At 38.3% G+C, this 24,886-nt stretch overlaps 1 protein-coding gene across 1 annotated transcript; it reads right to left on the bottom strand.

Annotated features, from left to right (window-relative positions):
• Window positions 1-264: 264 nt before the first annotated feature.
• LOC135472963 (mucosa-associated lymphoid tissue lymphoma translocation protein 1 homolog) lies at window positions 265-23,818 on the bottom strand. The gene is made up of 17 exons (XM_064752711.1): window positions 23,564-23,818; window positions 21,471-21,664; window positions 19,918-20,084; window positions 18,251-18,422; window positions 17,000-17,127; window positions 14,698-14,921; window positions 14,215-14,332; window positions 13,295-13,444; window positions 11,974-12,144; window positions 10,357-10,756; window positions 9,000-9,077; window positions 8,029-8,138; window positions 6,642-6,728; window positions 5,281-5,433; window positions 4,082-4,239; window positions 2,723-2,806; window positions 265-2,359 (listed from the first exon to the last, which is right to left on the bottom strand). Exons 2-17 carry the CDS (start codon window positions 21,650-21,652, stop codon window positions 1,991-1,993), a joined length of 2,751 nt encoding a protein of 916 aa, XP_064608781.1. The 5' UTR covers window positions 21,653-21,664; window positions 23,564-23,818; the 3' UTR covers window positions 265-1,990.
• Window positions 23,819-24,886: the final 1,068 nt, after the last annotated feature.

Here is a 24,886-nt window from a genome sequence, read left to right on the forward strand (position 1 = left end):
GTAGCCTGATAAAATAATTGTTTTTTTTTTTTTTTTTGTGAAGTCCCAACCCAGTCAATACAGTTTTGTCCCTGAAAGCAAATGAAAAAGGTGCTATTTCATATGTGAAAAGGTTGAGGAATTGGGGTCCGTATTATACCCAAGAAAACCATTGGATGCAATGCTCTTCCCAGGTCATATATATATATATATATATATATATATATATATATATATGTCTATCACCTGCTTATATATATATATATATGTCTACTTGTATCACCTGCATACCATGTACTGCTGTTATCACACTATCCACATGGAATTTTAAGTCCTTAAGTGACTCACCTTTCTAAGTCATTAAATGTTTTCCCAGGAAAACCTAAAGTTGTCTCTGCAGAGTTTCAAATAGAATTCCAACAATCACATTTATGTATATGTATGTAAAAAGTTGCTCTTGCAAGGGTGACTCAACTGTTGGTCTATTTGCCTGGAAGTTAGCTCCCTTGATAAGAAACCATGAAGTCATGATTCAAACTCAAGATTTTACGAGGTTCTACTTTTTCTCCAAAAATTTGTAAGTGGTTATTGGAATGTAGTCCAGTAGAAACAAGAATTATGTCATACTGGTTTAATTCCGGGCCAAACAATCAGCAGACTGCATCAGTAGGATCAAGCAGTAGCAGTTATATCACCCTACCCAAAGCACAAGATGTACGACCCCTGCTGATAAGTAGTGTGCATCACGGTCACCCTACCCTACATGTACCAGGATGAACCACCCTACCAATCACATACTTTTTTTATACATCTATGTGCAGGGCCAAGCTACACTAGAACACAAATGCTGGCATCCTGCCAGACATATACTTGTATTATACAGATAGGGCAAGCTGAGCGACAGGATATCGGGAATTGTCCCCTCAAAAGAAGTGATATTCAACGAGTTAAATATCACAGGTTGAGAGCTAACAATTCCTGATTTCCAATCCCCAGCATGCACTATATGTTTTATTTATACTGAAAAAAAAAAATCAATCAGTGTACTTGATCAGTTAACACTTTAGATTGCTGAATTTGACAATGGAGCTAGCCAATAGAATATGTGATATCAGCATAAGATCACTGGTTATTGCCTTAATGGGGGATATTATTTTGTGAGGGTGACTTTGTACATCATGTGCACTGAACAATGGAAACTACAAATCACTCTATGAGGTATATAAATAATAAAATGTTATACAGATCACCAAGGCCTTATAGTGCCACATGTACCTGTACCAAACAGACATCAACAAGATAGTGTCAAGTAAAGGTATAGACACCCAAGCAATAACGTTACATGTACCACAGACATATAGTACAGACATCAACAAGATAGTGTCAAGTAAAGGTATAGACACCCAAGCAATAACGTTACATGTACCACAGACATATGGTACAGACATCAACAAGATAGTGTCAAGTAAAGATATAGTACCACACACATGGTAGTGATACTGTGGCAATAGTATGACTGTAACAAACCTAGTACGGACACCCAAGTAATAACGTTACATGTACCACATATGGAACAAACATCAAGAAAATTGTGTCAAATGTACCACACACGCAGATGGTATAGACAGAGGCAATAGTATGACTGTCACATGTAGTACAGAGACATGGAACAGATAATTTACTTTTAATATGCTTATTGTAACCAACCATTTCGCATGTTTGCAAGGTGTTTATTCGTGAAGACAATATATTCATGATATTCTGAAGACAATATTCTGTGTTGACTCATAAAATCATAATTTTTGTTAAGCCCTGAAATTAACCAATCCGACCAATGCAGTTTGTCTCCAAAATCAAATTAATAATGTGCATAAACTACACTGAAAAGTGACCTTTCACATGTGAAAAGGCTGAGGAATTAGGCTACTTAATACAACCTTCAAAGGTGACTCTACAGAAACATCTTGAAAGCACTGTAATTTTTCTTGTGCATGTAGCAATGATCCCCAAGTCACCACATGTCACCACTGATGTTGACATATTTGATATCCTTTGATCCGCATGATGATGGTGGCTGACTGGGCACTGATGACATACAGCTAGGGAAGGACGTGTTTCTAGGGCCCCCCACAGGGGACTTCCCCAGGTGTGATGGCGGGGAATTCACATAGTTCGGAGACATGTTTGCGTAGGTTGGGGGTTCATCGACCTGGTAGTGCTCCGTGGGCACACGTCTTGAAACAGTCTGATTTCTCTCCCCCTTCCAAAGGGCCAGCGTGGAGATCAGTGGGAAGCCCACACGGATAGGCTCATGTTCGTATGAGCAGTTCACGCGACGTTCATCACAGTACTGTAAACCTATTGTCAGCGTCAGAGGTTCCTGAAAGAACCAAGGGAATGAATTTTTTTATTTATTTGATCGGTGTCTTACGCCATACTCAAAAACATTTCACTTATAAGGCCTGCATTATGGGCGGGAGTAAACCCAAGGCAGGTTGCTCGCAGACCTTCTCATTTAAATGAGTTTTTTTTACAGCACGTGCACTTCACAAGTGCTTTATGCATCAGTCAAGGTTGTTACTGCAAGGTGTATCAGGCCATATAGAATATAATTCCATTCTCACAGCAATACTCGGGGATTTATAACTGTTCAAACAATTCATTTTTTCTTCCACCTGATCTAATTTACATGTACAAACACAAGTAACATTATTAGTTAAAAGTTGAAGGCATTAACCAATACCTTGAGTTTCTGGAGGTCTTGTAGGACTATTTTTGTTCGGACTGGCGAATCACTCAGCTTCCCAACATCCATCACTGACAATGTCTGAAAACAACATTGCAGAATCATAATTATTTCACAAAATCACAAGTGATAGGTTTACAATCCAAATAACACAAATACTACCACTAAAAAATAATTATTAGATACACAATCTACAAGTAAACAGCATAAATACTATTTCTCTTCATGCACTGGTTCATACATTTTACAAAGAACTACACCATAAACTATCTGATATACATGTACTTCCTACCACAATGTTGTTGCCAAGTTTACAACTGTACCCTGCATACCACCAGATTTAGTTCGTGTTAAGTTTCTTCACTATAGCCAACCACTGCAATATAAACGTGGGATACTACATAATCCCATACGATATACAATATATACAATATATAGAAACCCTACGTTGAAAACAGAACACAGACAGCTTCCAAGGCGAGAATGTTAAATCCCGCATACTTTTGTGCAGCCACATGTGATTGGTCAATACGAACCATCTCTTCGTAAAAGATGACACCATTAGTATTGCATACTGATTAGCATCATAGGGGATGAATGTAACCTATAGATCCACTGTTATTTACGACGGCCACCATTTGATTCATCTGACTTCGCAAAGTTCCAGAAGACCAGCCCTTCCTTGGTCATATATATCTTCAGCTCTTACCACTTGTTGTTTGACCTCTGACATTCCACACCACCCTGTCAGAAAGTCCCCATCTGGACGTCAGTACCCCATGGTTACTACACTACATGTTATGAGCCGTCTTCTTAGAAAATACTCTTACAGAAGCAAATAATAGCCTTTTTTTAATAAAATGATACTTTTGACCTCAACATTCTCCTAATAAGGAATTCTGATCAAATTTCACAACATGCACTTAAGGGTCCCTCAAAGGCAGATGACTCAATCAGAATCAAGCAAGATGGGTCACTCGAAAAAGCTAACCTTCCAGTGAAATATCATACATGAAATAACCTGAAATAACCAGGACAGGTAGAAATACTATTCAGTCGACGATGCATTTAATTATTTGACCGTTGTTTACTGCCATGCAAACTCAGCAATTTTTCACTTATGCAAAAATGGTCAGTGTGGTTATGGGTGGAGGAAACCGGTACATGGGGTAAAACCAATGACAATTGGCAAGTTACCAATGAACTTTTCCATATGTGACGTGCAGATATGCATACATTATTGGTACAAGTGAATGTCTTCATTGAACATGAGACTGCATAACCTCTTACCGTCGCCAAGGTCTGACGAACGGAGTGAGCAATACAAGTCAGGCGGAACAATATGTGGTGGCTTACCAGGGGTAGGTTGACAATCCATGCATGACAGTCCTTAGTTGTGCCTGGGTTAGTCACGGTGAGGACGATAGACAGAACATTAGAGAAATCTGCATAGTACTCCAGATCTACTGTCACCCCCAGATGTTTGATGTGAACACGGCAGTTGTCTGGCTTTACTGTCAGGAAAGATAAGCATCTTATACAAAAGCTGATCTCTCTCCACAAAAGAACATCTGACACCATAAATAAACGCTGGTAAAATATAAAAGTAACCACTCTGTCAAATGTGGTATTTTACACTTTGACACATCGGTGATATTTTACACACTGACACATCGGTTGTATTTAACTCTGACACATCAGCGATATTTTACATCAGTGGTATCTTACACTTTGATGCATCCGTGATATTTTACACTTTGTAATTCACATATCAGGGGTATTTTTCACTCTGACACCTCAGTGATGTTTTAAACTCTGACACATAAGTGATACCATTTTGTTACATTTTTTAAACTTTTAACAAAATAATTACAAGGCTAAATGGCACACATATGTAATAGCGACATCTTTTATGAGATATAATACGTGTATCAAAAGTTTCGAGGACAGAATCTGTTTTCAATGTTGTCAGAGTACACAGAAATAAACCTTGATTTAAACCAGTCACCTAATTTACGGGAAATGTGGGCTTTCCCAGCAATTTTTCCCATTTAAGATGTATTAACATGACTGGAAAGTCCTGAAAAATGGGAAAATCATAAAAAAGGTCAAAATTGGAGAGCATAGAAGGGTCGAGTTTTTTGTGGAATACTTTAGTGTCAGATGTAAAACATAAAAACGAACTGGTGTTCGTCATTCTCTTCATTTGTTGAACAGCTCAATACGGCTGATTTACTCACCATGGGCATTGCACCACAATTCTGTTCGTTCGTTGAAAACCTCAATACGGCTGTTGTACTCACCATGGGCATTGCGCCACAACTCTGTTCCTTTGTTGAACAGCTCAATACAGCTGATTTACTCACCATGGGCATTGCACCACAACTCTGTCCGTTTGTTGAACACCTCAATACGGCTGATGTACTCACCATGGGCACTGCACCACAACTCTGTTCCTTTGTTGAACACCTCAATACAGCTGATGTACTCACCATGGGCATTGCGCCACAACTCTGTTCCTTTGTTGAACAGTTCAATACGGCTGATGTACTCACCATGGGCATTGCGCCACAACTCTGTTCGTTTTTTGAACACCTGAGTATGGCCAGTATACAGGATCTTGTCAGCCAGGGATCTTTCGGGCTCCCCAAGGTTTGTGCTCACTTCAGCGATCTGGTACTTGTTGACCTTAGGGTCACTGCTTATGTCTGGTCAGAAGTACAAACACAAGTGACAGCCTCAAATAATTCTGGTACATCTTAAGTCTTGTGAATATTGAAGGATACAGACAAGTACAGATCTGAGCAGACTTCAGTATCTGTCTGAAGTGTAACTGTTGCACATCTCAACTGACAAGCCTTAACCATAGAGGTAATATGCTTGAATTCAGCTACTGGTGAAGCAAACCAAGACTAATAAAGTAATACAAGTCATAACGCCAAGCAAAAGTAGCGTAATGGTTGAAGGATTTCACTACATGGGTCACACATGGATTTGAACTCAGGTCTCTGCAACCAAAGTCCAACGCTCTACCAACTGAGCTAAAGGGAAATTCCCACTATATGCTGCTAGTATTAGCACTGGAAAGCTGCTCTCGTTACAGTAGTAATATGACCATAAAGTCAACCAAGGCTAGTAATGTGTGTCATAAAGCCAACCAAAACTAGTAACATGGGTCATAAAACTGGCCAAGATTGGTAATGAAGATCATTAAGCCAGCCAAAATTAGTAATATAGGTCATAAAGCAAACCAAGATGTGTAAAGTGGGTCATAAAGCCAACCAAGACAAGTAAAGTGTGTCAAAAAGCCAACCAAGACAAGTAAAGTGGGTCATACAGCCAACCAAGACTTGTAATGTCAGTCATAAAGCCAACAAAGACAAGTAAAGTGGGTCATAAAGCCAACCAAGACTTGTAATGTCAGTTATAAAGCCAACCAGGACAAATAAAGTGGGTCATAAGGCCAACCAAGACTTGTAATGTCAGTTATAAAGCCAACCATGACAAATAAAGTGGGTTTTAAGGCCAACCAAGACATGTAATGTCAGTTATAAAGCCAACCAAGACAAGTATTGTTGGTCAGTCATAAAGCCAATCAAGACAAGTATTGTTGGTCAGTTATAAAGCCAATCAAGACAAGTATTGTTGGTCAGTTATAAAGCCAACCAAGACAAGTATTGTTGGTCAGTTATAAAGCCAACCAAGACAAGTATTGTTGGTCAGTTATAAAGCCAACCAAGACAAGTATTGTTGGTCAGTCATAAAGCCAATCAAGATTAATCTACATCTATTCTCTAATGCACTCAGAAAATACATCTTAAACTTAATTTTACATTATACATTTAAAATAAACGAAAATTGTAGCAGTTTTTACCTATGAGCAAATTACTCTTCTAAGAACAAAAGAAATCATTACCTCTTCTCACTTCAGCAAAGACACTCTCCACGGGTTTTCTCCTACACAGGTGCTTTCGCAGGTGTTTGACTAGAACTCCATTGGGCTCTGGTAATACAGAAAAAACTTTCCCCAATACATTGAAATACAGAACCTAATTTAATCCATCTTCCATCTGGAACTTTTATATACATGTCTATGTAGATTTTAGTTAATTGGTTCTTGGTGGTTGCTAATGTTTTACAGCAATGAGTTATCTTCATTTACAGATGGTTGATCAAAATTACATATTAGAGTGGTTGGTTTGTTTGCTTTGGGTTTAACATTCTGGGTGTTGATCCACAACATTTGAGATCACAACATAACCACCCCGTTCTTTTCGTGAATTAATAAGTTATGATTCCTGAATTACTCATTATCTAGAACTATATTTATTTATTTATTTATTTATTTATTTGATTGGTCTTTTACGCCGTACTCAAGAATATTTCAATTATACGACGGCGGTCAGCATTATGTTGGGTGGAAACCAGACAGAGCCCGGGGGAAACCCACGGCCATCCGCAGGTTGCTGACAGACCTTCCCACTTACGGCAGGAGAGGAAGCCAGCATGAGCATCTAGAACTATAGATGTATGGGGGTCACAAAAGTAAAACAAAAGTGTGTGACAAAAAGCATCTAAATTACAGGTCATTAATAAAATTCCACATGTCTTGATTCTTTTCCTCGCCAATATGTTTGGTCTTAAGTGTATGGCACAGTGATTTGAGAGATAATAGCTAGTCAGACATAAATGCATCATACGCATCATATATAATTCTAGACGTGTAAAATCTTCCAATAAAGATGGAATCAATTTTTATAAATAGAAACATTATTAATAATATCATTGATAAAATTTTATGGAACAACGTTTAAAACACACTTAATATAAATAAATAAATATTAAGTACTGTTTTGCAGTTAATAAAAACTAATTAGCCGAACATGTATTAATGAAATGAAACCTTTTTTCTTGTTTTTAAAAAAAAATCTAAGGAATGGTTTGCCCTCCTCAAATAAATTAATACTATAATTTTCCATATTACAAGAGTTTAATTTTTTGATTGATATTAACTTCATAGTCAGTATTTTTTACTTACACTAATACATTCAGTTTAATGAGAAAAGGAAACTGGAGAATCACCAACCAATCTTCACTAAAAGTTACAAATGGCCACATACGTGTCACATTAGCACCAGAAGCAGTACTATACAATGTACACTGATGCTTTTTTAAATATAGCCACATGTCCAAGTAAGTAGAATATTTTTTAATGTACATGTTTATATCCAAACAAATTACAACTTGTGAAAAGATGGACTGCGCTGAACGTACCATACCGAGCTCCTTAGCCTGCAGCTTACCTTCATTTACCCGAGCTTTGACCTCATCCTGGGTTTGCTTCCTGTATAAATGGCCCAGTGGCATGTGTTCAGATCTTTTCTCAAACTCATAAGCCCGCATGCCCAAAGTTCTGAAATCATCCAACAGGTACAGTATTAAGGAAAGCAGATAGTTACACTTCATGACAAAATTTTGAGCCAAGAATTCTAAAAGCAATAAACCACGCCCTCAGAGGTGAAGTTGACAGGAAGTATATGGCATAACATGGAAGTCTTGATTTTATTTATTTATTTGATTAGCGTTTTACGCTGTACTCAAGAATATTTCATTTAGACAACAGTGGACCTCATTATGATGGGAGGAAACCAGGTAGAGCCCGACACAGGTTGCTGACAGATCTTCCCATGTACGACCGGACAGGAAGCTGTAAATGTTGAGTTAGGAAACTAAAGACACTGCAACATCAATGAATCCATAACAACCTGACATCATTGCCATATACTTTAAGCTCATCACTTCAGGCCTGCTACCACTGAAGATCCATGCTACACTAAAGTGGTGATGTCACAAACCAGAAAGGTCCATCTCTCATAAGTTAAACATGAAACCATCATATTTATCACCTCTGCTAAAATCGAGTGTTTATTTGTGTGTCTGTCAGCTACATTACAAAAAAAAAAAATGCATCGAGTTGGCTCAAACTTTGTGCACAGGTTTTAAAGCCGATACATGAAATTCTGGTGGCGTACGAGATGGGAATCAGGATGCTGGATGAAATTGGCGAGAACTGCAGAGTATTGTCTTAGGTCTGTAGTGCTTGAGGGAAATCTACATGTAGTTTCACGCCATACTCAAGAAGTTTTAATTTCCAACCCTTCCTACTTGTGATCTACTCACTTGTGTGCTATATTGGAGGACAACAAGTAGTCTTAAACTAAGGCAAGCACCAAAAGTTTGTATGAAGCAATCAAAAGACCGAGGTCTAACTTACGTAGCATATAAGTAGATGACATTCCCAGATGGTCGAGGGACGTAATGTTCTAGCGATGTGTCGGGTGGATTATCAGATCTGTAACAAATGATTACACATATAAGCAATATTTACACACAGACAGAGGAACAAATACACTGTAGTTCAATCTCAAATAACAGCCTTCACAACAGTAAAGATACATCATTCTATGTTGTTTGGGGAAACAGCATTTTATTGAAATTAAATGTTCCTTTCCCAGCTCGTCATGACGATGTCATTATTTATTGTATTGATTGGTGTTTTATGATGGCCATGACGTCACAAAGACAAGTCTTGATATAGCAAAGGTTCAAGGTCCTGCTTCACACTAGAGGAAGTGCTATTCTGCATCATTTGTAGAATTCAACAAATCTCACCATCTACACAGTTAATGAAATACCCATACATGTAGCATTGGTCCTATTATCATTTGATTACTCGATCTGACAGGAAGAATAAAAGTGGCATAAAAACTGCATATGGAAAAACACATCTGTGTCACATGTCACTATGAACAAAAACATATCTGTGTCACAGGCCGCTATGAACAAAAACACATCTTTGTCACAAGCCACTATGAACAAAAACACATCGGTGTCACATGCCACTATGAACAAAAACACATCGGCGTTACAAGCCACTATGAACAAAAACACATCTGTGTCACAAGCCACTATGAACAAAAACACATCTGTGTCACATGCCAATATGAACAAAAACACATCATTGTCACATGTCACTATGAACAAAAACACATGTGTGTCACATGTCACTATAAACAAAAACACATGTGCGTCACATGTCACTATAAACAAAAACACATGTGTGTCAAATGTCACTATAAACAAAAACAAATCTGTGTCACATGCCACCATGAACAAAAACACATAATATTTATTTACATGTATTTATTTATTTATTTATTTGATTGGTGTTTTTTTTGCCTCAGGAATATTATACTTATATGACGGTGGCCAGCATTATGGTGAAAGCATATCTCCACTGGAGCATTTCTCAGATTTTGGTGAAACCCATGCCCATATGCGCGATCCTGGTAGATCTTCCCATGTACAACTGAAGAGGAAACCAACACAAGTCGAGCTGAACTCACAGCAATTGCATTGGTGCGACACTTCGGAGTAACTGTGCTGCGCTAGCACACTAATCACTAAGCCATGGAGCCACCCCATGGGACACAAAAAGAAACCAATTAAGCCCATGTATTCTAACTCAATTTGTAATTCAGATTCAGATGCACAATTATAGAGTCAAACCTAAAAGTTATCCAGCAAATGACAGTAGGCAGAGCTTACATGAATAATACTTGGTAGCTTACTTGATACGGCAGCAGTCCAGGATCATGGTGCAGAGGGCGGGGTTTGCATCCTGCATCTGCTGTACAACTTTCTGGGCGCACAGACAGTTACTAGAGCTGTAGCCTGTGGGGGCATCCTGCGGCACCAGGTAACACTGACCTTTCTCCTCTATACCATGACCGCAGAAGTAGAACAGACCATACACCCCACTGTTCCCAGGGCCATCAGACCTCAGTAAACTGCAGAACTTTTCCACCGCTGCTTCCATCTCCCCCAGGGTCAGGTTTAAAAGGGTGACGACCTTAAAATCCATGGAGCGCAGCAGTTCAGCTAACACCTGCACATCAACTTTGGGTGCCTTCAGCAAATCAGTGCCAGAGTAATCGTAGTTTCCTATTAGCAAAGCTATTTTGTCTGTCGCTGAAAATAAATCACAACATAAATATTTACTTATTTATATGATTGGTGTTTTACGCCGTACTCAAGAATATTTCACTTATACGACCGGGGCCAGCATTATGGTGGGAAGAAACCAGGCAGAGTCTGGGGGAAACCCACGACCATCCACAACATAAACACATCATGTTACCATCCACATACCAGTCAATGAAAATAACACAGACTTTTTAATACTAATTCTGCTTCATTATGAGATTTCTTGTGGTCTTAGGAATGTGTTTTGAAGTTTACCTGAAAAGTAGGATGATGTTCTACTCGAAAAACGTAAATGTTACAACCAAAAGTAACATTTCAAAACCTTTCTTTGCTTTTAGAAATGAAATGTTCACATCCTACAGAGCTGAATTCCATGCAATATATTAATATTATTCATAAATCACTTTTCAAAAGAAGAAAATTATACAAATTAGATTTTATAAGCATATTTAATAGAGAGTAACTTGATGTCGCACCGTACAGAGCTGAATTCCATGCAATACATTAATATTATTCATAAATCACTTTTCAAACGAAGAAAATTATACAAATTAGATTTTATAAGTATATTTAATAGAGAGTAAATTGATGTCACACCGTACAGAGCTGAATTCCATGCAATATATTAATATTATTCATAAATCACTTTTCAAAAGAAGAAAATTATACAAATTAGATTTTATAAGCATATTTAATAGAGAGTAAATTGATGTCACACCGTACAGAGCTGAATTCCATGCAATATATTAATATTATTCATAAATCACTTTTCAAAAGAAGAAAATTATACAAATTAGATTTTATAAGTATATTTAATAGAGAGTAAATTGATGTCACACCGTACAGAGCTGAATTCCATGCAATATATTAATATTATTCATAAATCACTTTTCAAAAGAAGAAAATTATACAAATTAGATTTTATAAGCATATTTAATAGAGAGTAACTTGATGTCGCACCGTACAGAGCTGAATTCCATGCAATATATTAATATTATTCATAAATCACTTTTCAAAAGAAGAAAGTTATACAAATTAGATTTTATAAGTATATTTAATAGAGAGTAAATTGATGTCACACCGTACAGAGCTGAGTTCCATGCAATATATTAATATTATTCATAAATCACTTTTCAAAAGAAGAAAATTATACAAATTAGATTTTATAAGTATATTTAATAGAGAGTAAATAAAATCCATACCTGTATGGACAGTTCCAACATTAGAGGGCAATGTGGGCACATCATAGTCAAGCCTGAGGAATGCCCCAGCAGAGATAAGCTCCAGAGATCTGTTCCAAACTCGACATTGAAAACTGCCTTCTTGATCATATGACTTTATGTCACGAATAATGAGTTCATGTCTGGTCTCACCTGATTTTCGGCAAAAATACAAAAAAATATAGCAAAAATATTTAACTAAATTTTTACGAAAACATTTGTTTAATAAGTGTTACATCCCTTACTTACACATGTTGGCACATTTTGCTTGATTCTGACTGATCCATCCACTGTATAGGGCCACTTCATTTTTTCATGAAGTTTAAGTAATTTCTTAGAAAAAATATTAAAATCATTTTAAGGTATTTAAGTGCTTCTGAAATTGCATTTTTACATACCAAACTTATTTCACATAGGCAAAATACAGTGTACCAAAAATTCACAGTAATTCTGGACATATGGATGACAGCCTACGATTTGTTTAAAGAGCATGCAACTTTTTTATGTACAACAACATCACAAAATCAAGTAAACATCAAAACATCCAAACATCTTTAAGATGTCACATGCTCTCCTTTAGATATAATCTCGTAAAGCCTTCACATGATTCTTTCAATAGATCATGTCTTAAATTAAAAAATCCAAACTTTTTTAAGCTTGCTTTGGAAGGGTTTCAAGATCCAAGAGTATAATATTACTCCACTATTGCAGAGCCCATGGAAGCGAAATCTATAGACAAGGAAAGCAAAACAGCACATTTTTTCCCCCCAGTCACATGCTTTTACCGATTTTTCATTGGTTAAAATTGAATGGGGGGATGTTCAATTTGCATACAAAGATAAACAGCGTAAATAAGACATTTATTATTCTAGTTTCTTTCACGTGTTTACTTAACTTGTTGTGAAATGCTCTGGATTCGAACTTCCATCAGACAGCATGTCTGGCCCATAGCCGGTTGCTTACAATACTACACCACTCGAGTTGATGTGCTAGAACATGGTTCTTTTTGGCCTTTAAGACAGATGAATATGGTGAGGGTTGAATGCACATGTGTGTGTCACATGCCTTAGTCACGTGAACTACATCTGAAAAGGGTCCCCTCCATATATGGCCAACTTCATTCAGCAAAGCATAAATGAACTTACATAAGCAAAGATGTAGGAAGTTACAGGTAAATATAACCCTAGTCTTCACAAAAGCCATCTGTTTTAAGGGATTATTCCTTTTTTCACACACTTTCACTCCACTTAAATGTGCATTGTTTTCACTATGTGGAAAATTATAAACAGTATCTTCAGTTTACCTGGCATAGGTCGGCCATCTTTGTACCACTGATAGTTGATTGGAAGTTCACCAACAGCCCTACACAAGAATAATGCGTTCCCACCCTTCTCTAGGGCACAAGACTTGGGGTGAGCAATGATATCAAGTGTACAGGTTTCCATTACTGTCGCTGAAAACACCAATAAAGATACAGTTATTCACGCTGTTGGACAAAGCATACAAATGGTCCATGCAGACAAATACACCAGATTTGTTTAAGTTTGGGCCATGAGGTCAAAGCACAGAAACTGAGAAAAGAAATATTCAATGATGTGGATCCATGAACTTAGATATTTTATTCACTTCATTTACAGCAGTGGCTAAAAGCAGCAACTAACATGGGGAAATACTGAAATTACTAAAGATGTCTGGCTGGATAATTTACAATGCATGATGGTGTAAGAGAAAATCTTGTTCTTGCCCTCTGAATACTTGTAAGACCCCATCACAAGACTAATCCACAAAGCAATAATCAGCTTTCTGAATGAACTGCATTCTACACACAGTTATACTTATGACAATATGTATGCATGCTTGAGTTTTTATGTCATACATATGTACTTAAAAGTATTTCAGTCACATGACTCACAAGGAGTTGCTAGATGTGTCCATATTTACTTTGTATTAAGTTAACCCCTTAGCTGCCTTAAACATGTTTTGGAGACAATATCTTTTAAAGAAAGAACTTGGGAGAAACTACAACACTAATGAATAAAAACATGAACCGTTTGCTGGAATAAAGTTATTGTAAGTGAGTGTGATAAAGAATGCTGCTCTTTCACCAGTACAGCAAGAGTTTCTTCCCCTTACTTTATGGATGAAATTAAAGACATAAAAGAAAGAAAGAAACAATGTAGAAAAGAATAAGTTATAATTTATTAGCATTTTTCCTTCACCTACCTTTTGTGGCAGGTTGCAGGACAATTCTGACAGAAATGACTTTGCTTTTCATTTTTCCATACTGGTTTTTCACCTGGCATTCATAGCTACCGCTGTCCACAACTGAGGCATAATCCACCTAGAACATCAAAATATGCACAGAACAATACAACCAGGCTTGGTATTTATACACAAAATACCTAGAACCTTCATAGCTGAAACTCTCAAGTGAAACATTTCTTCAAATACAATGTTTACATGAATAATCAACACATCATAATAAAGGTTAAAATCTGTTTTCAGTGACAACAAATGAATAATTTATCCACTGTAATACTGTATATCCTGATAGTACAAACTTATTTGTGGAAATCACACTTCATATACTGAAACCAAAGTTCCAAAACAACTAGAAATTTACACCTATCCTTATAACTTCATCTACAAGTGAGGCGTACAAAAAACTAGTCTAACAGGCTGGTTTCCATTTGAGGCTGTCATTACCTTGTACTGGGAGGAAGAACCCATCTCACTGGGCTCAGGGGACCCATTTTTAAACCAGCAATACTCTAAAGGTTGTGTTCCGATGGCTGACACATAGAGCATTATGGGGGTTCCCATTGACACAGTGACATCTGCAGACTGCTCTAGTATGTGAGGGGGTTGACCTGCAGGGATTATCTCCCTTGGAATGGGTGCAGAAGTTGGCAGAGAGTCCGGCCAGCAACCTGAGAGGATGGATATGCAAATGAGTTCATATTACTCATGGTTATCAATGTATTCCAATGCAGGGTATTTAAATGTGTTGCCTTGTATTTCTCTAATAATGTTAGTAAACAGTTTCTTTCACCAGAGGCAGTAATGTCTGTGGTAAACATTCATTTTTTGTCAATATTTTTAAATCATATATGTGAGTGAATCATTATTTCTTTCATTTTATGTGTATATTTGTCAATGTTTTCACAAGTTTAAATCACTTCATAGTTTCCATAACACGTATATGAATTAAAAACATGTAATGTAATGTAAACAGCACGTATACATAAATACGAGAAGACCTAATACAAAACCCTGACTATTAACAACTATATGTTGGTTCTACATGTGCATAAACCAGGGGAGAATTTAGACTGTCATGATTTAAGCTGAACTCTAAAGCAAAGAAGATAGAAGTCATAAATAAAAGATCTTTTTGGGTCTTTTTGAAAAAATCATCCTTTTTGAAAGATCATCACCCCACCAATATGGTGTTACTACCCCACCAGTGTGGTGTTACTTATTACCCACCAATAAGGTGTTACTGTCCCACCAGTGTGGTGTTACTTATTACCCACCAATAAGGTGTTACTGCCCCACCAATGAGGTGTTACTTACTGCCCCACAAGTGTGGTGTTACTTATTACCCACCAATAAGGTGTTACTGCCCCACCAATGTGGTGTTACTTACTGCCCCACCAATGTGGTGTTACTTATTACCCACCAATAAGGTGTTACTGCCCCACCAATGTGGTATTACTTACTGCCCCACCAATGTTGTGTTACTTATTACCCACCAATAAGGTGTTACTTACTACCCCACCAATGTGGTGTTACTTACTACCCCACCAATGTGGTGTTACTTACTACCCCACCAATGTGGTGTAACTTACTGCCCCACCAATGTGGTATTACTTATTACCCACCAATAAGGTGTTACTGCCCCACCAATGTGGTGTTACTTACTGCCCCACCAATGTGGTGTTACTTATTACCCACCAATATGGTGTTACTGCCCCACCAATGTGGTGTAACTTACTGCCCCACCAGTGTGGTGTTACTTATTACCCACCAATAAGGTGTTACTTACTACCCTACCAATGTGGTGTTACTTACTACCCCACCAATGTGGTGTTACTTACTACCCCACCAATGTGGTGTAACTTACTGCCCCACCAAATGTGGTGTTACTTATTACCCACCAATAAGGTGTTACTTACTACCCACCAATGTGGTGTTACTTACTACCCCACCAAATGTGGTGTTATTTACTACCCCACCAATGTGGTGTTACTTACTGCCCCACCAATGTGGTGTTACTTACTGCCCCACCAATGTGGTGTTACTTACTGCCCCACCAGTGTGGTGTTACTTATTACCCACCAATAAGGTGTTACTGCCCCACCAATGTGGTGTAACTTACTGCCCCACCAATGTGGTGTTATTTACTGCCCCACCAATGTGGTGTAACTTACTGCCCCACCAATGTGGTGTAACTTACTGCCCCACCAATGTGGTGTAACTTACTACCCCACCAATGTGGTGTTACTTACTGCCCCACCATTGTGGTGTAACTTACTGCCCCACCAATGAGGTGTAACTTACTGCCCAACCAATGTGGTGTTACTTACTGCCCCACCAATGTGGTGTTACTTACTGTCCCACCAATGTGGTGTTACTTACTGCCCCACCAATATGGTGTTACTTACTGCCCCACCAATGAGGTGTTACTTACTGCCCCACCAATGAGGTGTTACTTACTGCCCCACCAATGTGGTGTTACTTACTGCCCCACCAATGTGGTGTAACTTACTGCCAAACCAATGTGGTGTAACTTACTGCCAAACCAATGTGGTGTTACTTACTGCCCCACCAATGCGGTGTAACTTACTGCCCCACCAATGTGGTGTTATTTACTGCCCCACCAATGAGGTGTTACTTACTGCCCCACCAATGTGGTGTTACTTACTGTCCCACCAATGAGGTGTAACTTACTGCCCAACCAATAAGGTGTTACTTAGTGCCCCACCAATGAGGTGTAACTTATTACCTTCCTGTGGTCTCTGTGAGGTATAATTTGGATTAGGTGCCACATTTACAGAGGAAAACGTGAACACCGCCAAATCCAGGTCTGAGGAGTTGTGTATACGGCAGCTGTATGTTCCCGTGTCTGACTGACTGCAAACACAAACATATCATGTCTATCAATTCTTCTGAATGCTTTATAGTTACTGTGCCACAATATTAAACTGACATCATTTCCAAAATTTTTCTATTTATTTATTTTTATGCCATATTCCAGAATATTTCACTCAAACATAAGAGACTCTTTTTAAGCCAATAACAACCATTTCCATGAACACTTTTCAGGACAATCTGAATCCTCTTTTCTACTAAGTGTATGACATTGTAGAATAACCCAATTTCTCCGCTAGATACCTACTCAGTCTATCAAATCTGGACAGGCAAACTGCACAGATATCCTATAAGAATCAAAAGTCTTGCAAATCTGACCAATTATGGGCAGTCTTAGAAATAGGTATACATGTACATCAGATTTTTTTATCTCATTAGAACCAAGCTCTTGTCCAATTTAATTCAGTTTGACAAGGCTTCGGTTGAAGTCTGTACTAAAACAAACAAAAAAATGAATCCACAGCTGAGTAAATACCAAACTGAACCTACGTCATGTGATTTAATGTAAAATAAATTAAAAAGAAGCCTTGTAAACTTTAATGATTCTGCACAAGAGAGCAAATCATTTGTAGCTATAATTAAGCATCTCCATATATTGGAATGAGCAATTTTTTTTTTTTATGTATCTTTTAACATGGGCCTCAAGAGCCATTCAGTACAGGGCCTACATGCAAGATGACATGAAATCCAATTCTGGGATGTCACAGCTACAAAACTGCGAAATTGTGTTGGATGTATTCCACAAACACAGCGGTTGGATATGGAATTCATCCAATTTCCACCAGTTTCATGCTTGTGTGGATTTACTAGTGATGACACATGGGAACTCATAGATGAGATGTCTATGAGTATCGACAGACACATTTGGCAGACAACAACATAGTGTACTGAGGACAGCACAGGCAGAGGTGTTCAAGGTAAGACTATGGAACGAGATAGGGTTGTGATTGTATATGTAATCATAGCCCTACAAGGCTAGTGTAAACATACCTGGCAGAAGGAATCATGAAGGTACATGTAATGAGTTACCTGTAAGCACAGCACTATCAAAACCATGACTTCACAGAGAGATCACACGACAAGCAGCAGCTAGATGACAGCTTACCTGATATCAGGTATCATCAAAGTACTGTCTGTCGCTCCCTGAATTTCATCGTCGCCCTTAAACCACTGGAAACGAGGATACGGAAATGCCGTGGCTGACACAGCCAGCGTCAATGTGTCACCCTCCATCAACTTCACTTTCTCCCTCGGCGCGGAAATAACCTTGATCTTCTCTGAAAATGATGGGAGTCAAAACATTACCATAATTTAATACAGAACCAGTTTCCAATGTCTCACATAAATTCAGCCAAACCAACTCAAAAACTAAATTGAAATAGGTATTGGTAATTGTGCAAGTTAAACATGCAAACAGGTCATGGAAAACTGTCTGAGCCTAGGTATATGTCACTGTACCTGGCCTTGAACAGGATGCTACAAAATTTATCACACTCACCGGACTGAATATTGCACCAAGGGGAATCAGTGCAGCAAACTGTATGACATTCAGCCTGGTGAACCCAGTTGACAAATCCTGTACCACCCAGCACAGGGCCATGTAACATATTTATCACTATTATCAATAAACTTTATCAAATGTTGACTGTAAACTTTCACAAATTCGATAGTCGTTATTCATTGTGGCGACAAAGGAATCCTTGGGCTGTATGTAATGTGCCTCCCTGTTGCAGGACGGATTTCCACCGCTCTTTTATTTAGTGTTGCTTCACTGAGACGATTTACCAAAGGCAAGTAACCGCCTCACCCAAGCCATTATACACAACTTTTTCCTTTAAAGACTTAGGTGTGACTCAACCCAGAATTGATCCTGGATCTACCGCTCCCGAAACAAACATTTCCCAAGGAAGCACTGTCTTGTCATTTTCCAAGCAAGCATTGCCGTGTGATTTTCCAAGCAAGCATTGCCGTGTGACTTTCCAAGCAAGTATTGCCATCATAATTTTTAAGCAGGCAGTGCCATATGATTTTCAAAGCAAGCATTAACTTCCCATGTGACTTTCCCAGCAACTCCATGTGACTTTTCAAACACGTATTGCCATGTGATTTGCCAAGTAAGCAAAGCTTCCCCTTAATATACTCAAAGAACTTTTTTGAAAGTTTTATAAAGCATCTACCTGTTTGGTTTGTATTTAATACCGCTATAAAGCATTACACCTGTCATGGTTAGACAGTATGTCACTGTAGCACACAACTCTGTCACTAATGAAAACACATTTATAGCGTTGCCTCACTGAAATGCCCTGAAGGAGACACCTAATCAGCTACGCCACCAGTACAGTCAAACTGACATCAGACTGGACATACTTCGCCCTACTCTTCTGCTGATTGATGAGCACTGGTTTTGGAAAGTATCAATACCTGGCACTGTTTTTCTTAAGTCTAAGGTACATGTATGACCTGCTTTGGGTTTGAACCCCAGATAGGCTGACAGATTATAGAAAATGACACCGACTTTCACCCAAATACATGTATGACTAAGTTAGACATTTTGCCTGATTCTGTTGATTGTAAGGAGCCTTCATGGCCAGAATGTGATGACGGATGAAATATTCTCGAGTATGACATACAATACCAATCAAACCCAAGTATTGATCTTACAAAGGTGTTCTGAGGTTTGATTGGAGAGTGTGTATTGGGCGAGATCCAAATGAAAAAGTTAGTTTCAGCACTAATAGTGAAAATTTATGATGCTGATCTGCCTGAGATTACCGTAGGGTTTTAAGTCCAGGAGAAGATATTCCCAGCCCAGGGCATCCAGGTATTTAATCAGGTCACGCACACGGAAGTCACGACTCGCCAGATGATCCATCAACATCTGCGTTGGACTTCCATTGAGCCTGTTCGCAGCCATTCCAAACTGCTCCACTTCCTGCTGACTGAAAGGCAGAGAATAATAACCAAGTTCTTTTATTCCTCCTTCAAATGATTTAGAATAATAATAACAGTTACAAATAATAACATTGTTTACTGAGGTTGTGCAGTCAAATAAAATTTACAAGAAATTTACTGGCAAAGAGCTAAATGTATTCAATAAACACAATTGAAATTGTCCTCTAAATTAAACAATGAAACATATTCAAAATAATTATTATAATTATAATTCTGTTTTTGATGTAAATGATAAACTACATGCATATTAAACATGCATACCAGTAAATATATATGTAATTAATTTTTTTAATGTCTAACAATAGTTAGACATGACTTGTAGGACTCAATGCAAAAAAAAATGACCCAAAAAAATCAAAAGTGCTGAACACTGATCTGAACATCTGTTTGGCATTGAAAGCTTGAGGAAAAAAACATACAAGTTTCGATTATTTATTTGATTAGTGTTTCACAACGTTCTCAAGAATATTTCACTTATATGACAGCAGCCAGCAATATGGTTGGGGGAAATCCACGACCATCTGCACTTTGCTGGCAGACCTTCCCACATACGGCCAGAGAGGAAGACAGCATGAGCTGGACTTCTACTCACAGCAACCCCATTGGTGACAAGTTCCTGGGTCATTGCGCCTCGCTGGCCGGCCAACCACCTCGTCCATTCAGGTTTTGTGATACTGAACCACTTACTGGGCACTCTCACGGCACATTACAGATCTACATGTGATTAATCATGCCAGAAGCTCTTTACAGAGGCCAGCCTTAAAAACTGCCTCTTTGACATAACCAGACCATATCAGTATACCATACTGGGATTTTAAAAATAAAATTTTTCAATCTTTGAATAAAATTGAGCATTGATTAATTTAGCATTTACCATCAAAATGATTTCACTGAGAAAAGCTTAAAAATCCAAGTACATTAGAGTAAAATTGGTTTTACCTGGGCAGCCCCTGACATTTGTGAAGGTTGATTCACCTGTAATTGAGCCATTTTTTTCTCACTGTCCTACACAAGTATAACCACCCATGGGGCACGTTGCAGGCCCTGGTTATTTCTTAAGCTAATAAAAGTGTACGCTAAGATTTATGTTTGTTTTAATTCAGTGAATTAGAACACAAGTATATTTTTAAAGACAGTCTGATAATGTTTCTACACATTATTCTGATATGTAGTAATTATAATAGTTTAAATGGCTTTCACATTGAACTGACTTTTCTTTTTGAATTTTAAATCGATTTTATAACTGCATGTTTATTTTAGTATAACTTTGAATAGTATAAGGCTTTCTTCTAGCATACCTTTTCCTTGTTCAAACACAAAAATATTGCCCACATGTCATTTTAATCCACATTCATTTTTTCACTCTTGCTTACCTAAATGAGAACTTCTCTACCATAGCTGCCACAAACGCCCGCCAGTTACGGTCCTGAGGAGCTGTGTCAAGGGCTTTGCGAACCTTCTGAGCTATGTCAGGGCCCAGCTTCTTTATGTTGTCTTTCCCTCTTGGCAGGAAGCGAGTTGCCCTACTCCTTAACCCAGCTTCCCGTCCTGACATCTTCTCTGAAATCTTCCCACATACAATATAAAGTGAGTATTCTAATCCAATATCCTGCGTTCTGATTGGTCAACTGAACAAAAGTTCCGTCCACAAAATCAACATTATCAACCTCAACTTTGCATTCAAGGCAGCATCACAACCAAATGACACCCTGTTTGAGTGTCAAGACATGTACCTTTCTATTGTAATTGTATATCAAATCCTGCCAAGAACATACAGGGAAAGGACTGTGATGTTACATAAAAAAGGGGACAACATTGCAACACTGCATATTGTTGAACTGACATAACAAAAATTTCCTAAAAATTCCCTCAAAATATGCATATTTTATGTCATCAAGCAGGAATGATACTACAACATGATGAGATTGCATGCAATGGGAATAGCCTTGTTTTGTATTGCTGAATTTCTGACGTTAAAGATGGTTTTACTGTCACAAATACCCATGCTACCAGCGCCATGTAAAAATTAACACTGGCATCACCAATTCAGCCAACAACAGGGTTATTCTCTCAATCACCCGCCCTCATATCAACCCTACAAACCCTGTCATAGTGCTATAATCCTGTATTTTTCAGCCCATAATACATGGGCTAAATACCTTTTTAAGGATTTACTTCCCTTGAAGGCAGGATTCTGTCCTTCATTTGAGTATTAAAGCATATAGGACTATGGAATATACTGCTCTATACTTTGTCAGTTTCTCAATGCATAGAAGCAAATTACAAAGATTCAAAAGCACTTAACCTGATGCAAAATCTCACAAGCTGATTAGTCACAGTTGATCACTATGACTGGTTTAAATTCCATCACACCAGTACTTCTAAATGCTAACGGCACTGGATAGTTGAACTGATATCAATTGTAAAGGGAGATACTCCACAAAAAGGGAAGTACATGTAATCTATGTATTTTGAAAACACACAGTATATTCCCTGTGAACATAAATAAAGATGAAGATCAGAAATAAAGTTTTACTGAGTTTAGAAATAAAACATTTCTAGGTTAGCTTTACACTCATCTGTACGTTTGTCCTGCGAGACTCATGCCACCAAAAGGTTGTCAGAAATATCCACAATGTGAACAGAATCTATCCAAAATTTCATCACATAGATTAGTAACTTCTGGTGGCCAAGGTGGTTAACGAGCCTGCGTGGCACAATAACCCAGGAGCCCCTCACCAACGTGATCGCTGTGGGTAGAAGTCCAGTTCATGCTGTCTTCCTCTCTGGCGAGAAGGTCTGCCAGCAACCTGCAGATAGTTGTGGGTTTTTCCACGGCTTTGCCTGGTTTCCTCCCACCATAATGCTGCTCGCCATTCTATAAGTGAAATACTTTTGTGTACTGCATAAAACATAAATCAAATAGATTAGTGACCTATCTGTACCTATAAGTTCAAGTCAAGATCCAAGTCTTCCGACAAATGTAAAACTGAAATCACATAAAAACTATGACCCAAATCGGAAAATAGTCAATCTAGAGTTCAGCAATTCTGCCGCAACTAGAATAGACAGAAGACATTGGTGTTGTGTCCACAAAAATCATTAATCTGCTTGCTCACGTTCTGACCTTCTGATCTAGTCCTTCTATCTGCCTACACATATAGAGTACACTTGCAATATACGATTACGTAGTATTACGTTTCAATGTGTTGGATCGATTCAAGGCCCTGTGCCAAAATCAACAGCTGATAAACTCTACATTCAGCTGCGTGTTTACATGTGCGGCGCTTCCACTTTGCTTTAATTAACCTGACATGTCCAGTGGGCTAAGGGCCTTGTCCAGGAACAAACTGATGATGTTGACACGTAATACACCGATTGTATATGGCATGGTGACAGTACGAGCTAATGACACTGGTAAGAAAGTAATGGGGAGACAGCAACAAATTGGAACGTAGATACTTACATTCCTTTGCCTTTCAGACAATCTTGTATATAAATTAAGCGTAAATAACGACTGACACTACGAAACTTTTAAAAGACCGTGACATATCCTCCATTTTTCTCCCATCCCTTCCTGATTGAAGAAGTGTTCCAAGCTATTTTTAGATCTTCATGACGTCACGTTATTCTGTATTTTGATTGGGCTATCGTCCTATCCTTCAAGAGGGTCCATGTAGGGGTAATTTGCACGCACCTGTCGACATTTAAAATTACTTTAAATTTCGTCAACAGAATGAAATACATACACTATTCTCATTTTCAGACCGATGTCTTTACAATCATCTTTCAGTCACAGTTCGTAACTGAGATTTATCACTTATGACAGACCCTGGTAATGCTACTACGAGTAGGGGAATCCCCGACCTACTGCAGCGCGCAGTCCTATCACCGCATGGTGCAGGTGTACGCATTTACTGTAGTCTTGCCTTTCTGTGATACAATCGTGATACAGACTTCAAGTCGGACATTTCATAGACTTTAGCCTTTAAAAATCTTCCTATTTTCTACATGCATTATACTGTAAATTTATAGGACCTTCAAATTTTCTCCAATTTTAGTGTTTACTAATTTATCAGTTTGTAAGAAAACAGGCAAGTAGGAAGTCATATATTGCCAGTATGAAATCAAACACAGCCAGCAGGAAACCATGCACTTGCAGCTAGCCTAGTTGGAAGTCAGAGCGAGTAGGAAACCACTCACAGTGCAAACTGAATAATAAGTCACGAAGCAGTAAACCAAGTACAGCCAGTAGGACACCAGACACCACGAGCAGGAAATCCGACACGAAAGCATGCCTTACAACTACAGCCAGGAGGAAACCACCAAACCTAACAGACAGTGAATTTGACAAATTTAAACAAGCGCTTATATAAATTAAGCCATAGTCAAGAATACACATTTCTGATATATTTTTTTCACAATTTGTGGTTAGTGTCATGAAACCAGAATGCCCAGAGGAAACTCATAGGAAAATCAAATGCCCTTAGGAAATTGGAGTAGCCTACCCAAGTAGATACCTATGAACCTAACAGCCGTACCCACATGAAGTTGTATTAAGTGCCCACTGGAAACTGGTGTACACATCATGACGTGCCCATAGGTAAACTAAAGTGCCCAAAGGAAAACTGAAATGCCCCAAAGGAAAATTGGAGTACGAGTAGGAAACAACTGGTAAATGTGATTGCCCATAAAAAAAAGAGGACTGCACAGAGGAGACAGGAGAGTGCAGGGGAGACTAGAGTGCGAAGTGGAGACAGGAGTGCACACAGGTGGCTGGAGTGTGCAG

The sequence above is a fragment of the Liolophura sinensis genome, chromosome 8, assembly GCF_032854445.1.
Source record: "Liolophura sinensis isolate JHLJ2023 chromosome 8, CUHK_Ljap_v2, whole genome shotgun sequence".
NCBI classification, from domain to species: domain Eukaryota; kingdom Metazoa; phylum Mollusca; class Polyplacophora; order Chitonida; family Chitonidae; genus Liolophura; species Liolophura sinensis.

Bases quoted from the DNA above. Each gene is read 5' to 3' on its own strand.
- LOC135472963 (XM_064752711.1), bottom strand. From the start codon at position 21,652: ATGTCAGGACGGGAAGCTGGGTTAAGGAGTAGGGCAACTCGCTTCCTG. The intron at 17,128-18,250 runs GTAAGCTGTCAT...TTGTGTTTGCAG, and splicing joins TTGATGATACCTGATATCAG to TCAGTCAGACACGGGAACAT. The intron at 12,145-13,294 runs GTAAACTGAAGA...GCCGAAAATCAG, and splicing joins AGATGGCCGACCTATGCCAG to GTGAGACCAGACATGAACTC.